The 14,962-nt window shown below is 37.8% G+C and overlaps 1 protein-coding gene across 1 annotated transcript in view; it reads right to left on the bottom strand.

The window, feature by feature from the left end:
- Positions 1–14,962, bottom strand: part of PIK3C2G (phosphatidylinositol-4-phosphate 3-kinase catalytic subunit type 2 gamma) — a 211,999-nt gene that overhangs the window by 34,967 nt on the left and 162,070 nt on the right. Inside the window, exons 26-28 of the mRNA XM_026066913.1 lie at positions 7,971–8,163; positions 7,279–7,400; positions 2,511–2,619 (exon numbers count right to left, since the gene is read on the bottom strand). Of these exons, the coding sequence (XP_025922698.1) occupies positions 2,511–2,619; positions 7,279–7,400; positions 7,971–8,163 (424 nt within the window). The remainder of the gene's footprint in view (positions 1–2,510; positions 2,620–7,278; positions 7,401–7,970; positions 8,164–14,962) is intronic.

The raw sequence follows: 14,962 nt of genomic DNA, 5'->3' as shown, positions 1-14,962 counted from the left end.
ATTTATTACTACATAGTTTTACTATTTCATAGGAATGACAGTTTGGTAATGCTCAAGAACAGACATCTTACAAAAAGGTTTAGACCAGGCTCCCTAGCAGTTTCAGAAAAAGGACAAATTTGACTGGAAAGTTGTCCAAGGCATGAAGAGAACAAGAATAATTGTATTTATTTTTATCAAGAAAGCCTGCTGTCTTGACTTTCTGCTCACAGTAAAACCAAGCAGACACCGTGACACTTTAAAAAAGAATCATAATAAAAGGAAAAGTCAAAAAGAGACCTTCTGCTAGGAATACAAAGGAAATTACCCACTGACTAGTCCTGTTCTAAGTGGGTCAGAATACGTCAGTATTTTCTAAATTTCTCACATCTCCCAGCAGGAGAGGTATATTGAAGCAAAAATCATGATTCACTGTTTATGAGTGCCAATAATTTTAAAGGTTATCACCAAGAATTACTGGTTAGATGCGTGGTGATTAGCAAGAAGATTTCCAGACTACAATAACACTTTGTAGAGGAAAACAATCTGCTCATTACCCCATTTATTATCATACACTCCAAGTCCAGCACAGCATTAGCTATACACTCCTGTTAGCTACACACTCCTTAGAAAATAAAGTTGTTTTCTTCTTCTCATGGTTCACCGGTGCGGTCTCTACTGGACTTGAACTGTTTTCAGTAACTGAACAGCATGTAGTTGGACAGTCCAGCATGTCTATACGAGCCCCCCTGGACGGTTTAGAGCCATACCAGCATATGTCTCTGAACAGATCTGTTTCCAGCACCCTCCAAAGTCCCTATTCCTGGTTGTGTCCCTGTGTCCAAGCAGCAACCCAGCTGGAGAGCGTACCTGACTTGGCTGGCGCACACTGCAGGATCATGAAGGGAGGAGGAAATGAATTAGTAAGCCCATTAGGAGCTAGTGCGTTCCAGCTGATTATTAGGCCATTTAGAGACCACTGAGCAGGAAGGAGAGGAGAGCTTCTGTGTGAGACTAAAAAGTGTGTTTATAACTATCCCAGGGCTTTAAGCAGTCTAATTTTTCAACTGTAGACTTTGCACAGCAGTGCAAAAAACTTTACACAGCTCAAATTGAAAATTTATGTACCTTACAGCAGCCCAGAGCACAGCAGAAGATACAGAGCTCTTCATTTCTAGGTCACTGACTTATATCAGTTTTTCTCAGCTGTGACCAAAAGGTGCTACTGTAAAACAAACCTGTGATCCTAACTTGAGTGACATAGAAACTACACAGCAATTAACCTCAACCTGTGCAGTTTATTGGGAAAAATCAGTCAAGGGAGCCAAGCACCCAAGTCAGCTCTCCATGTTAAACTAAGTGTAATTCTTTGACACAAATATTATCTATTTTTGGAAACCTTCTCCATTTCAACTCAGGACACAGAATTTTTATTAATAATAATAATAATAATAATAAGAGGACCATTTATTTTACACATGGATAATTTCCCCTTTAGCCTTGATTATGTAATCACTACTGGGTAAGTTATACAGTTAGGCAGGAAACATTTTTTTCCATCCTGCAAGATGTTTCAAATTTTAAAGAAAATAATCCTGTCGTACCCCCCTCTTGGCCTCCTCAGACAAAGGTCTACGTTGCTAAACCAAACTAGCCCAAGGCAGTCCTATGGCCCTGAGGCCAAGGGACATGACATGGCTCATCTGGCACTGGCCATGCTCCCTGCAGGCACTGGCTCTCTCCAAGAGAATATGCCAAGAGTGAAAGAGCAGGGATTACCGCACGCAGTCGTGCCCTGCACTGATGCAGCGGTATTAATTAAAACCCTGGGAGCATGTGGGCCCTATTGGATGCTCCAGGCTCCAGCTTTTGTGGCCACCACAGGGCATAGGCTTTGTGCTGGGCCAGACAATGAAGAGTCCGTTCCTGTTACTATTGCAACTTTCCAATTTGAAACAGGAGGAAAACATCAAATCCCAGAAAACAATGAAGAATTAAAAATGAGAAAACACCAGTTTGAATGGACACAATGCATCATTCTGATCATACCGAAACATTCTGATTTTGGTCTTATGCTTCCAAAATAATTTTTCTACATGTTAACTTAAATTTTGAAACAAAGAGTAATTTTGGGCTGAAACAATGGAACTTTTCATTTAAGAACTGTCAAAATCAGACTTTTCCATATTTCAGAACTTACTCCTTTTTTAGACATTACATTCTTCAGAACCAACTCTTTACTGTCAAAAATTCAGTGAATCACCACTTTTGTATGGCAGCAAAGGAAGGGGAGTTATTCTGAAAAATATCCTGCCAGTTCTCATAAACTATTTTTCAGTCATTCTTGTCTTTGTCTTAAACCCTGATGAATGCTACAATGGTTCTATCTCAAAATGGCTATATAAGAAGTGTCACTTATGTCACTTATTTTTTTTAAATGAGGATGGGAAAGCTTCCTGATTCTTTTGATACAATACCACTAAAAGTAATATAAGCTATCGTTAGCAAAAACAAATACTGGAAGTGCTCACATTAGCCAGTTTCCTGGATCCACTTAATAACTGTTTCAGATAGAGATTCAAATCCTTCACTCTTTTATGTTCAAGATCTGTAAAAGGTAAATGCCACGACTGGGGAAACCTGAAAAAAAGAATATTCATAAGTTTTATTGCTCTTGCAATAAGTTTGCTGAAAATATTTCCAACAGTACTTTACAAAAGAATATTGACACTTTCTAAGAGGTTTTGCGGGAAGGGAAAGAGAAAGATGCAATGTCCAGAAGATTATTTACTGCTCAATTCTGGTCTTTTTCTTCTAATAATTTGCTGATATTCTGTTTCATAGACTACTCTTTTCTGTGTCTATTTTTACAAAAAATGTATTAAAAAGTCCTAAGTACACTTATTTGCATTTTCCAGTGTCTAAATTTCTTTTAAAAATCTGGCCCCTTTTGATCCAAGGAATGCAGCACAGCCTCCATTTTTGCACTGTGCACAGTACAACAGACCTCTGATCTCAGCCCAGGGTTCATGCTATACAAACCCCTACCTTACAATCTTGAACGACAAGAGTCTTGCGTCAACAGTGTAACATTTTATGAATGTATCTTTGCTTGTCTTTTTTTCAGCTCAGCTATTCAGAATGTAAAAAAGCTTTTCAGAGTAGGTCTCTGATCCCATATGTAATTTCAGACACTACTATAATAAAAATAATTTATGAAAACACATTATCATTACAATACCAAAATCAAATCTAACAAAAGCAATAATAACAATAATAATAATATTCTTGTAGGATTTTTATTAACATTAATTTCATTTGATTTTAGTAAATAAACCACATATGAATAGAATGGTCTTGTATCAACTTTCAAATGCTATGATGACTGAAAATGTCAAAGCCACATTTTTTTTCACTTGAAACACCTTTGCATTTTCAGGATAATGCATGTCATATCAGTCAAAAGGTTATATTTTAAACAATACATATAATCGATTTATATTAACCTTGACCTGACAAGGACTGTTTCTCTCTCAGGCCATATAAGCATTAGAAAAGCTATCTATCTGTGTTAAACTGCATGTAATGGGTTTTGTAACATGGCTTACTAATATTGAGATTGCCAAACTAATATTATGCTTTATGTATTATAAAACTGTATGATTTAGAACAGTGGAAGTTTTGATCTGGTTGTGTTTCATGTCATACCTCTACTGTAAACACTTAACAGTGTCTGGTTTACAAATCTCTTTTTTTTGATACAACCTGGTTTATCCAGCAGGTCTCAAAAGATATCTGAAGGCTTCAGACAAATGACTAAAGAGGCAGCTAGCAGTGCAATGCACTGAAAAGAGACACTTGGCCGGCCTTTGGAAAGCCTGCTGGTCAGATCCTACTTTGAACAGGTTTTATCCAATTCCACAGCTCAGTGGTAAGATGTCATCAACTTTTCAAAGGCCAGCCAAATAACAGTACGTGGAGCACTGGCTTCCCATCCCTAGAGAGGAACATTGGCCAGCTCTGCAAAACACCCAGCTGTAAAAATGGCAAACAGCAGCCTCACCTAGTGAAAAGAAAAATGACCTAAGATGATTAACCCACAGTTTTTGCCACCAAGAAATTCAAGGTAATTAGATTTTACAAACTGTAATTAGAGCTGTTCTTTTTTTCTTAAGTTTGTTTTGTAAGAGAAGGCCTTTTATGAAGAGAGGGCTGATTAACAAGATATTATAATTCCTTTTAAGAGAGAGCAGAGTTTTACCTATTTTCTGTAACACTTCTGAGGAAAGCACTGGTATAGCTTAGTTTGCAATTAAAATGATAAGGGACCAGGATGATAGCAGCACATTGCATGTATAGCCTTTTGATTATTTTTTTCTGTAGCACTGAAATATTAGGACTCAGTTAGGCACTGTACAAATGAGTGGTGAGAGACAATTCTTGCCTCAAGAAATTATAGTGATAGAACACATCATGGGAAAGAGGAAATGACATGACCCAGGATCATGAAATACATCAGCTGCACAGCTGAAAATAGAGCCATGGTCATCTGACACCCATACATAGCTTCTGAATGTTTTGATTTCCGCCGGGTGCACAAAAGGATTGCTTTCAAGAGATGGTAGCGAGGCTCCGTTTGGAAGCGGCTTAAAATTAATCAGACTGCATAAGACAAAGAGGGGACTCTAGCTGTAAAATGTGGGCCCTCAGAAAATGCATCCTAAGCACAGTGACCAAACTGAGGACAGATATATGCATTATCTTTAACTTCAGAGAAACTGCTGATTGATGGCATCCATAATTCTCTCCTCTGGTGAAGAACAATATGAGCCTTGTAGTGCTCAGCACTTCTTTACAATTCATGCTGTCACTGAACTGCACCTGTGGCTGAAACCGACTTTCCAGTTGGGCACACACTTGCATTAGAAAAGGTTGGGTTTCCAAGCTGATTTTGAGCTTTGCATCTATTTTAAGTAGATCTGAGAAATACAAACTTGTGCCATGCAAAGACTTCCTGAATATCAAATTCAATTTCCTACTAACTAGCTTTCCGTGTATAAATGATGTCAGTTATATGCTGTGCTGGGGAAAAGACTTTTGGCCTTCTAAAGAACAACAATTAAATACAATTTATATTCTGTGTTAAATCAAATAAGAGGAAAGGTGCCAGAGTGCAAGGGGCTTGCGTGGGGCAGCTGTGCTCTGAGTTATAAATAAGAGCTGAACAGTTAAGTGTCAACAGTAAAATTTCAGATGCTGAGAAGTCAGAACTTTTGTTATCATTTTCATTTGATATAGCCAGTATTTAGCACCTCTAACAAGCAGAATCATATGGTATTATTTCCTCCTAATGAGACATGAGTGTACACAATTTCATGAATAAATACAAAGCAGTAACCAAGTCCTTTCAGTTAGCAGTTCCAAATATTCTTGTAATATTAGACATTGTACTTTTAAATCATACATTTTCACACTCATTTTGTGGTTGCATTATGGAATAAGGCTTTTGCCTTCCTTTGAAGCATCTGGAATTAGCCAGTGCTGGAGGCATTTACCACACAGTCTAATGGTCTGATACAGTATGGCAGTTCCAGTGATAACTTCCTATAACAAAATAACTTTTTTTTATTATTAGAATAAAGGAATAAAATACATAAAAAACCTAAAACTGACAGAACTCTGTTAAAAAAACACAACCTTGGGAGACAAGATCATACAGTGACAGGTTAATGCTGGGACTGAATTCTGACAATAAAATTCTGAAGCTCTTAAACACAGCCTCAGTATCTGTAGATTAACGTTCTGTGAGTTCTGGAACTCTCTTTTACATTTAAAATATTGTGAGTGATTTTACTAAAGGTAGTTTTTTTATGTGAAAAATTGCAAGTACTATTTTTGAAAATCAGCACAGGCTTTCTGAGGTCTATGTATTTCTAAAAAGAAATAATTATCTCCTTTAAAGGTCTGTGCTCACAGAAAAAAAATATCATAAATAGCTACATTTTAAATATTTTTCTTTACAACCTAATAGGATACGAATTGGTCCAAATCAAAATGATGATTGAAGCACTTCAGTGTTTAGCGAAATCCAGATTCTGACAAACCACTGCAAACAGTTCATACGGACCAGTCATAATGAGTCAACCTGGAGTAGGTCAATTAAAATTCCCTTAGGCGAGGAAAAGATTCTCTAAAATTAACCAGTCTAAAGCCATTTAACTAAATGCCTCTCACAAACTTGGGGAATACCAAATTTGGATCTGAAGTTTGTGGCCTTTATTAATTCAAAACCATGTTGACTATGGCTATTTACTTCAGTTCAAACATCAAAGACCTTTCTATTTTTCAAGCATATCACTTAAATCTCAGCTTTGTTCAAGTAAACTCCTTGTCATTTTGGCCAGTTTTATGTTTATTGTAGATTGAGCCTGAAGAGGGACTTGCATTACATGAGTCAGCATAACTGTTAAGACTATTTTGTTCTCAAAGGTGTATACACTATAATGCATATGATATTTGTAAAATATGTAACACTGATACTATCAAAGCCATGGAAAATGATTATATAAGGAAAAGGTTTTATGTAAAACAGAAATAAGCCAGGACTCACTGACCTTGGAAGTTGTGAGGACAAAAGTTAAGAAGAATCAAAACAGGAGTGGACATGTACATGGATAAACAGGAATATTCAGAGTTATTGCAGCTAATGACACCATATTTTTTCAGGGATATTCAACTGAATGATGCAAGGCTTAGAGTAATGTTCTGAGGGGTCAGGAGAACACGTAAGATAATCAAACATTTCTCAGCTGGGGAGTACATGCATCTGTTTGTAAAGAAGTTGATCATGCCTGCCAGTGTCAGAGATCAGCTTGTTTTTCTTCTTACCGAATGTGAACATTCCTATATTGCTCTAACATACTGATCTGGCCAGGAATTTTGACCAGCATCATGCAAAAATAAAAGCTATTGAAGGCTCTATCATGCTTTTAATGAAGTCAATACCATTTACCCTTTGATTTCAGAAATAGCTGTGTCAGGCCCACAGCTGTTTCAGCTCTGTTACTCACCCCCCAACCCCTCCCCATTAAAAAAGGAACAATAAAATATATAAAAGTCAGACTGTCACAATAGTCTATGATTCAGTTTCTTCTAGACTGAATAAAAGGCTTGATAGAATATGTTGCATTGCCTTTGTGTTTCTAAAAATACATCTGCCGTACATTTTCTCACGTTTTTATCTGTGCACAGAGAGAACCATTTAACAGCAGAATAACATTCACTAATATGCTGCCTTACTCTGGGAGGGCATGCGATGGAAATTGCTTCTGGAGATGGCTGTGAAGTTTTGAGAACTGGTCAAATGATTTTTCCACAAAAGTGACCACATTGCAGGTTTGCACCACCTGGACTAGATACAGCTGTTTTGAAAAAAAGGGAGAAGCAGAAAAGAGAAATGATCAGAGAGACACATTAAAAAAAAAAGTACAAGAGAAAATATAGGGCGATTTTAACAAAGAAGAACCTTTCTTTAATATAGTGCCAAGTGTCAGAGAATTCAGTTTGTAATTTATAGTCTTTGCTGTAGAGAAAGAGAAACTTGCCTGGATAGCATACAACTCAAACACTGAAAGATCACTGCAGTGCGTGAAAACTAATAATGCACCATTAAAGCATCATATAACAGCCTCTGATTTCTATTAGGCTTCCTAATTTTGTGCCATGCTTTCCTTCTGGATGCTTTAATTAGCTCTTGATTTATTTTTCACTATAGGGCAGGAAGTGTTCTCCTTAATAGCTCCCTGCTAATAGCTGTCTGCCTGGTGTTATTTCTCTCCACTATCTCATTGCTTATGGCACTGCTGCTTATCCTGTGATCCTTCTAATGTGGCACAAACACATCTTATATAACAGAGGAGGGAGAGTATGTAAGAAGGAAGAGTAGTTAAAGATCAAGGCAAATGAGGGCAAGTTCAGAAAATGATACATACAGAGTCAGGCTTTTTGTTGAACCCTAAAATGGTTGCTCTTGCAATTGCCTTCTCTGCATCCAACATGATCCACTCTTGGGGAACAGTCTCTGGAGTGGCAGGCTTGGCAGAGCCTGTCACTGACATCTGTACAAGCGTGTGGATCAGGTTATTGAGTCTGACAGGAAAGCACTCCAAACTTTCCTTTATTTTCCTGAAAAACAAATGAACAAAACAGAAAGAAGAGGCACTATTGGTGCATCTCTTTTGTTTCCATTTCTTGACCCTTGATTTCACGGATGTAAAACCCCCAAAACCCCAAATCTAAAGCCCACCTCTCAGGAACATGTACCCGTGTTCACACCAGCCACCACTATTTCAATCAACAGAGCATATCCAGCCCTTGAGCTCCACTGCTCAGGTGAATGCTCTTGCTATAGCCCATTGGATGGCTTACCCAGGGGTAGTTATTGTTCAAGGACTGGATACACATCAGTCTTCTTTCAGACACTAGAGAGAGCCAGAATGTTTCCATATGTATTTTGAGGAATTCTATGGGCTCCTTTAGACAGGCAGGGGAGAGACTCCTAGCACCCTCCTTTTGGTTACATTAACCTCACATGGACTTCCAAGTGTTTGCACAGGGCTGAAAATCTCTTGTGTCCAATTTGTGATCTAGCTGTGTGCGGTGTGTTGCTAAATGCCCTACCCAGGTGTTAAAAGTGCTATCCCTGTGGAGTTGCATAAGATGAAGAAAAAACAGAGGAAGTTTCTCCCTGTGCCATCTTCCTCCATTTCACCCCTGTGCAAGAGGAACCAGAATATACTTCTAATTTCCTAGAGCTTTGAGATCCTGCATCAGAAAAAGGCACAATAGATAGAAGAATAACTAGATATACATATAAATATAGAGTATGAATTTGTCTTAACATCAAAGTGTACTCTACTTGAGAAATAACATGGCAAGATAATCACTGTTCTTTGAAAAGTAAGAAGCAGTACTCATTAGAAAACACTCGCCTTGTTGAGTCCAGTTGCTGGCTAAAATCTATTTACCTTGTGATACCTTTCTTTTTTTTTCTTTCTCTGTTTATTTCTGCAGCTCTCTGAAGATACTCTAGAAAGATTTTGATGTTATAAAACAACAACCCATTAGTTTCACTCTATACAGTACCAGAATGCTACCAAATGGATTTTTTTTTTTTCAATTTTGGACTATATCTAACTTGCTTAGCCAGGGGTACGTTAAGGGCTGACATACCCTTAACCACCTAATCAGCCCATATTTAAAGTTAAGCAAATGTGTCAACTATCATTTTAATTAGGCATAATCAAGGCCTAATTTTTATGATCTCAGACATTGTGGCTAAAGTCTATATGCTTCACAGATGCAATCATACCAAAAAGAGCATTTCTACCTGCAGATAACCCCCACGAGCTTGAGATTTCATTCAAAATACTGTGCAAATTTATCATGTAAAAATTAGGCACATTAAACTGAGTGAGGGTGGAGGAAATAAGATGTATGGGTTTTTTTTCTTAATGTAGTACAAGGGAAGTTATCTCTGAATGGATTCAGTTAACTATCTTAATTATTAATTAAATTCTCCAAAAACAGATACACACAGATTATATAATAAATGACACAAATTAACACTCAAATGGAAAAAAAGAAAATAATTCAAAATATTAGTAGAAAATCAATACGGTGCTGATTAGTTAGGCTGCATCTGAAGTTAACTTTTCTTTTTAGCTGCTACGTACTTGATTTAATGTGTAGTTTAATCACTGGCTAAATCACTGGGCCATGATTTAGCTTATAGAATTTGTAACTTGCCCACACTATAACAAAGCAGGAAATCTGTGATATTACTATAAAAGGCATATTAATTTTACAGCTACATACAGTCCATTTTAATTCATATAAAACATGCTTCTGCTTATAAACTAATATTAATTCAGATATTATCACTATTACAGAGCAGCTGATATCAGAATACCATCATCTATACAATTTAGTATTTTAATGGCTTGTTGTTCTTTCCATAGGTCCATTAAGCTTCTAAAATGCTTTTAACGCCAAGATTGCTAATCACATTCCTTCTCTTTAAACCTAAACAGAGGCTTTTGTTTTTCTTGCACATTTTCTCAGAGTTATTTAAAAAAAGATTATGTTTAAAAAAACAAAACAGAAGTATTGCCATTTTCTTCCTCTGTATATTTTTTTGTTTTCTCTGTATGTATTCCTGTCTGTAATAATAGAAAGTTTTAAGCAATCCTTAGTTCACATTATAAACAAGGAATTGAAAGGGCATCCTTTGCTATTCTGCTGACATCTCAGAGTGTACCTTCACAGCAAGACAGAACAACTCTGGTTACAGTTCTCTGCATTTTCTTTCAAAGACAAACCGGCTTAAGGAAACCCGACTCTCTCTATCCCAGACCCTCTCTACAGCTGATTCCTAACTATGTGTGTAGCAGCGTGGTACATCAAACCCATGTGTCTTGTCTTTTTTAATTTTGCAGGTTATTTTTGGTGTAGATTAGTTCACTGACCCAGTTTACCACATTGTCTCAGTCACAACAGCTATGAGGAAGAGCATGGTGAGGAAAGGAGGAGGTGGCTTGTGGCAGATGAGGGTAGAAACCCCTCAGAGCTCACGCTGCTGGTTGGAGGGAAAGACTGGTGGAACTATATCCTACATCTCCGGTCACATAAGTAATTCACTGCACACTCCCTTCTCATGCAGAACAGATCTGTGGTGGTCAGCAGAGCACGAACTGAAAGGTCAGAGAGGGTCAGGGGCTCGTGCTCGGAATGCAACACTCAGATTGGCCGCTCTCCTCTGATTCCCCTTTCTGCCTCACTGGGCCCTGCCAGCACTTAAGTTCATAAGAATCCATGGTGGAGCCTTCTCCTTGAACTCTTTGAGATCCCTACACAGCTTCTCTTCTCTCCAGCCTTTAGCCAAAGGCAAAATAGGCAGTAAGGTCATGTGTAGCCATTGCTGAGGCCCTCTTGTTCCCTAGGTCATTACCATCTTTGCCTGTGCCTACAGCTGGCTGAGCATTCACAAGCATGTAGACAAAAAGTTTGTGTGTTACTGCAGAGCTCTGGTAGCCCAAGCTGTTCAGGAATTAATTCCTAATGTAGATAAGAAGGTATCAAATGGTATCAAGGTAAAGGCATCAAATGCACAGGTTAACCAGAAATAACAGAAAATTGTCATTAACTAGAGTAATCTTAATTGTGAATTGTAACACAAAGTTTTCAGGCAGAAACGTGTGTTTTCCACATGACAATATCCCTTTACTAGTAAGATTAATGTCTGACCTACTTCTCAAAAAGGTGAGTTAAATATTTGGTATTATTCACAGGAAATGACTTTCTGCCTTCCACCTGTTGAACTGAATTTGAATTTCAGATCTGACTCATGGTCCTTCTACAGAACTATCAAATTACTATATAAGGTAGAACACACACAGACTGGTTGGCTGCTTCTATAAACAGAGCTGAATGAAAAGTTCAGCCAACATTCAAGAGTGATTAATAATTATTGGGGCTTTGATTTTTTAGGAAGTAGACACTTTGTATGGGAGAGGTATTCTGAGGGTTGGTGCTTACATCTTTTTGGACAAACCAGCCATTCTCCACTGACTCTCAAGAGTACATGGACTCATGGTCACTGACCGGTTATCCAGCCTTAGCCTTAGTACACATAATAATAAATCTTCACTCCCAAACTTTAGAATCATTTTATCAATCATGGTGGCATCGGGCATCTCATTTCCATGAATTATATTAAAATAATATGAAATAATCTGAAAATAATTTAGAGTACAGTGAGCAAAATTTATTTTCATGGGATTATCAGGTGTTAATGTAAGTGACATTTCTTTTGGAAAAGCCTTTTTCATTGAGATTTATACCCAATTTTTCCATCAATGAATTTACCAGGCTCCATTTTAAAACAAGTTAGGTAGTATGCCTCCAATGACTCTTAACAGAAACACTTTTCCAGAATCTTACTGCTTTCATGGACAGACCTTTTCTAATTTTCAGCAACATTTATTCACGGACAGTGGACATCCTTTTTGTGTACAGCAGTGATAATCCTTCAGTTTAATATCTTACTTCCCACTGTGATAATATACAGGAAATAATGATGTTCTTCTTACCCTTTGTTTCACTAGGCTACACAATCCAGGCTTGTTTAATTCTGAAGACAGGCTCTTCCTGGTCATCACAGGCTAAGCCTACATTAGAAAGTACTGAAGTCCCACAGAAGCAGATTTACTGTGTGAAACACAGTGCTGAGACTCCAATAGCTACACTAGATACCTTCTGAAGGTTTATCTCAGATTAACTGTAGTCTGATCCCACAGGCTGAACACACTAGAAGCTCTCTTGAAGCGCACCTTCCAGTTTAGTTTCATCCCTAGTAGTCCTCCTACACACCTCTCCCAGGACAGAGGACATTACTCTTCCCTGAGGTGGTGACAAGAGCTGTGTACTGCATGCAGTCTCACCTGGGTTTTGTACAACAGTATAAATGCCTCAAACAATATAACTTTGAGGAAGAAGTTTGCCTCTGTTCCTATGAGACACGTATACTGTGAGCTTTGCAAACTGGTTGAATGCAGCTGGAAGAAAGTCTAATATGGCAATTTTTTCTATGCCCTTTCAGAAGTCACTAGCTTTCAGTAGTGCTTCAGCTATGTGGGAGATTTGTTGCTGGAATATCTGCAGCCAGCTGAGAAACAGGGATTGGCTGATCAGTTGGAGATTAGTCTCGTGTTTTGAAAGGAATTACTGTGAATTTGTTTTGAAAGGGGTTACTGTGAATTGTCCAGTTTTGTAATTGCTGGCATTGTGGTTTGGACTGGATATGCCTGACCTGGGCAATGACAGGTACCTAACAAAAATAAAGACAGATGACACCTTCTAAGCAGCATACCCTCAATCAGGCTGCTGAAGATACACAATGCTGCTTCTCTGATAATTGGCAGAACCATAGTGCATCTTGTATTCATGGGTTTTTGTGAATGAGTTGGATTGCATACTGCAATCAGTTCAAATCAACTCCATTCATTGCATTAGGCTAACTTTAATCTCTTAAAAATTAATTTTAAATGATAAAGAACTATACATAACTTTACAAGCACATTAAAATGTCAGGCAGCATGCGACACCATGCTGACATTTGAAGATTGCATTTTGTAGAAAACCAAAGAGGAAATTTATATCCAGAAGTAAGATAGCTTCCTTGTTTCACTGGTAAAACAGTGTTGTCAGGGGAAGAGCGAAAGAGGGAGGGGAAAGGATCAAATTCAGTTTCAAGGATCAAACTGAGTTCAGGGCAAATGCTGGAGAGACAAGAGTGTTTCATTTGGCACTAGGTGCATAGAAATGACAAGCAAACACAGAAACCCTTGTTTAACTCTCAATTGGTACATTGTCTATCCACGATCCAAGAGCATGACCTTCCAGAAGGCTGTGATCTGTGAGGCTTAATGCTGCTGCTCATCAGCTAATAATAGTGAACTGACCCAATGTGAGAAGAAAACTGTACACAAATGCGACCACAGATTATTGAATGTGTCTCAAATCAAGAATGAGAGCAAAAGAATTTGCTAAAACACAGAATGCTTTACAATCTGGAAAAAACTTGGCATGTTAAAGCCCAAGCTCCAGTAGCATTATTCTGTTGGCTAAAAAGGTGAAAGGCAAAGAACAAAAGCACATTGTTTTGCCAGGAATATTTGTGATGTCATTCATCATTTCATGTTGTTCTTAAATAACAGTGGAGGCAATGTTRTATTAGTGCTCAAACCAAACTTAGATGATTGCTAAAAGCAACCTATTTCTCCAGAAATACAGAGAAATACTGTTCTCTTATTTCCACTAACAGAAGGTTAGGTTTTTCAGCAGATACATTATATGATAGAATCTGAAAGATGACAATAACTACCCTGTACTTAGAACAAGAAATAACTTTTTGTTGGCAGTTTTTAACATTCCAATGGCCACAGTCCTTAACTAAAAAGGAACTTTTTTCAAAATAACAAAATGTTTATGGAAGTAATTACGGAGAAAAAGCAGCTACAAATTGCAGGGGAATTGAGAGAGACTGGAAGCTATGCTAATAATTAATTTCACAAGCTTTCTAGGACAGCCTGAAAAATAGATAGAGGAATAAACTACAGATTGACCATGAGAACTGTGTTTGGATTCTCTCTCACCCTGAGTTTCTGTACAACAAGCAGGTAGGGAAGAATTTTGCTGAAGGACTGGCATAAAGACATTGTAGGTAATGCAAGGCTATCAAAACCCACAATATAGTAGCATTCTGGGGGGAGGCTGGTAAATGCTTAGAGAGGTAACTCCTACATGGATCTGAATATCAGACCATCTTAAAGACTGCCTGGATAGTTGATGTGAAACCTGGTGTTCTGCCTGTCTTTAAACCTGTAAAATGTTAGTTAATATGAATTGATTATATTCAAACATGATTAGAAATAAGAGTAAAGCAAAACAAAAGCACCAAGTGAAATCAGACCCATGGAAATTCATGAAAGCAGACTTTCTTCTTGCAAATGAGCATACATAACCCAAACATACATAAACATAAACTAGGAGTATTAAAGAAGAAAATATGCACCCTAGCAATATCTGACTTTTCTATGTGGTACAATGATCTTTATGGACAATAACAAATCTACACTTCAGCATTTTGAAGGAAATTGGAACAACAGCTCAGGAGTTCACTAGAAGCATCAAAGCAGAAAATACACCTCCAAATGAGAACTGAGCACACAGCAGTATACAGACCTGCACCATGATGGCAGTTTTGCTGGTAAGCAGGACTTGAGTGGAATTTCCACTCTGAAGGCCTTCATTTCCTTAACACCAACCCATTTGACGTAGGACACGCTGGTCTCAGAGACCCACATACAGTCTCTCTGGGTTGGGCAGGATTTCAGTACAGGCCCACAGTTCCCTACCAACATCC

This window comes from Apteryx rowi, unplaced genomic scaffold (genome assembly GCF_003343035.1).
Source record: "Apteryx rowi isolate R43461 unplaced genomic scaffold, aptRow1 scaffold_25, whole genome shotgun sequence".
NCBI lineage: Eukaryota > Metazoa > Chordata > Aves > Apterygiformes > Apterygidae > Apteryx > Apteryx rowi.
Note: the sequence above shows the minus strand (reverse complement) of the source record. Positions and strands in the feature narration are given on the sequence as shown.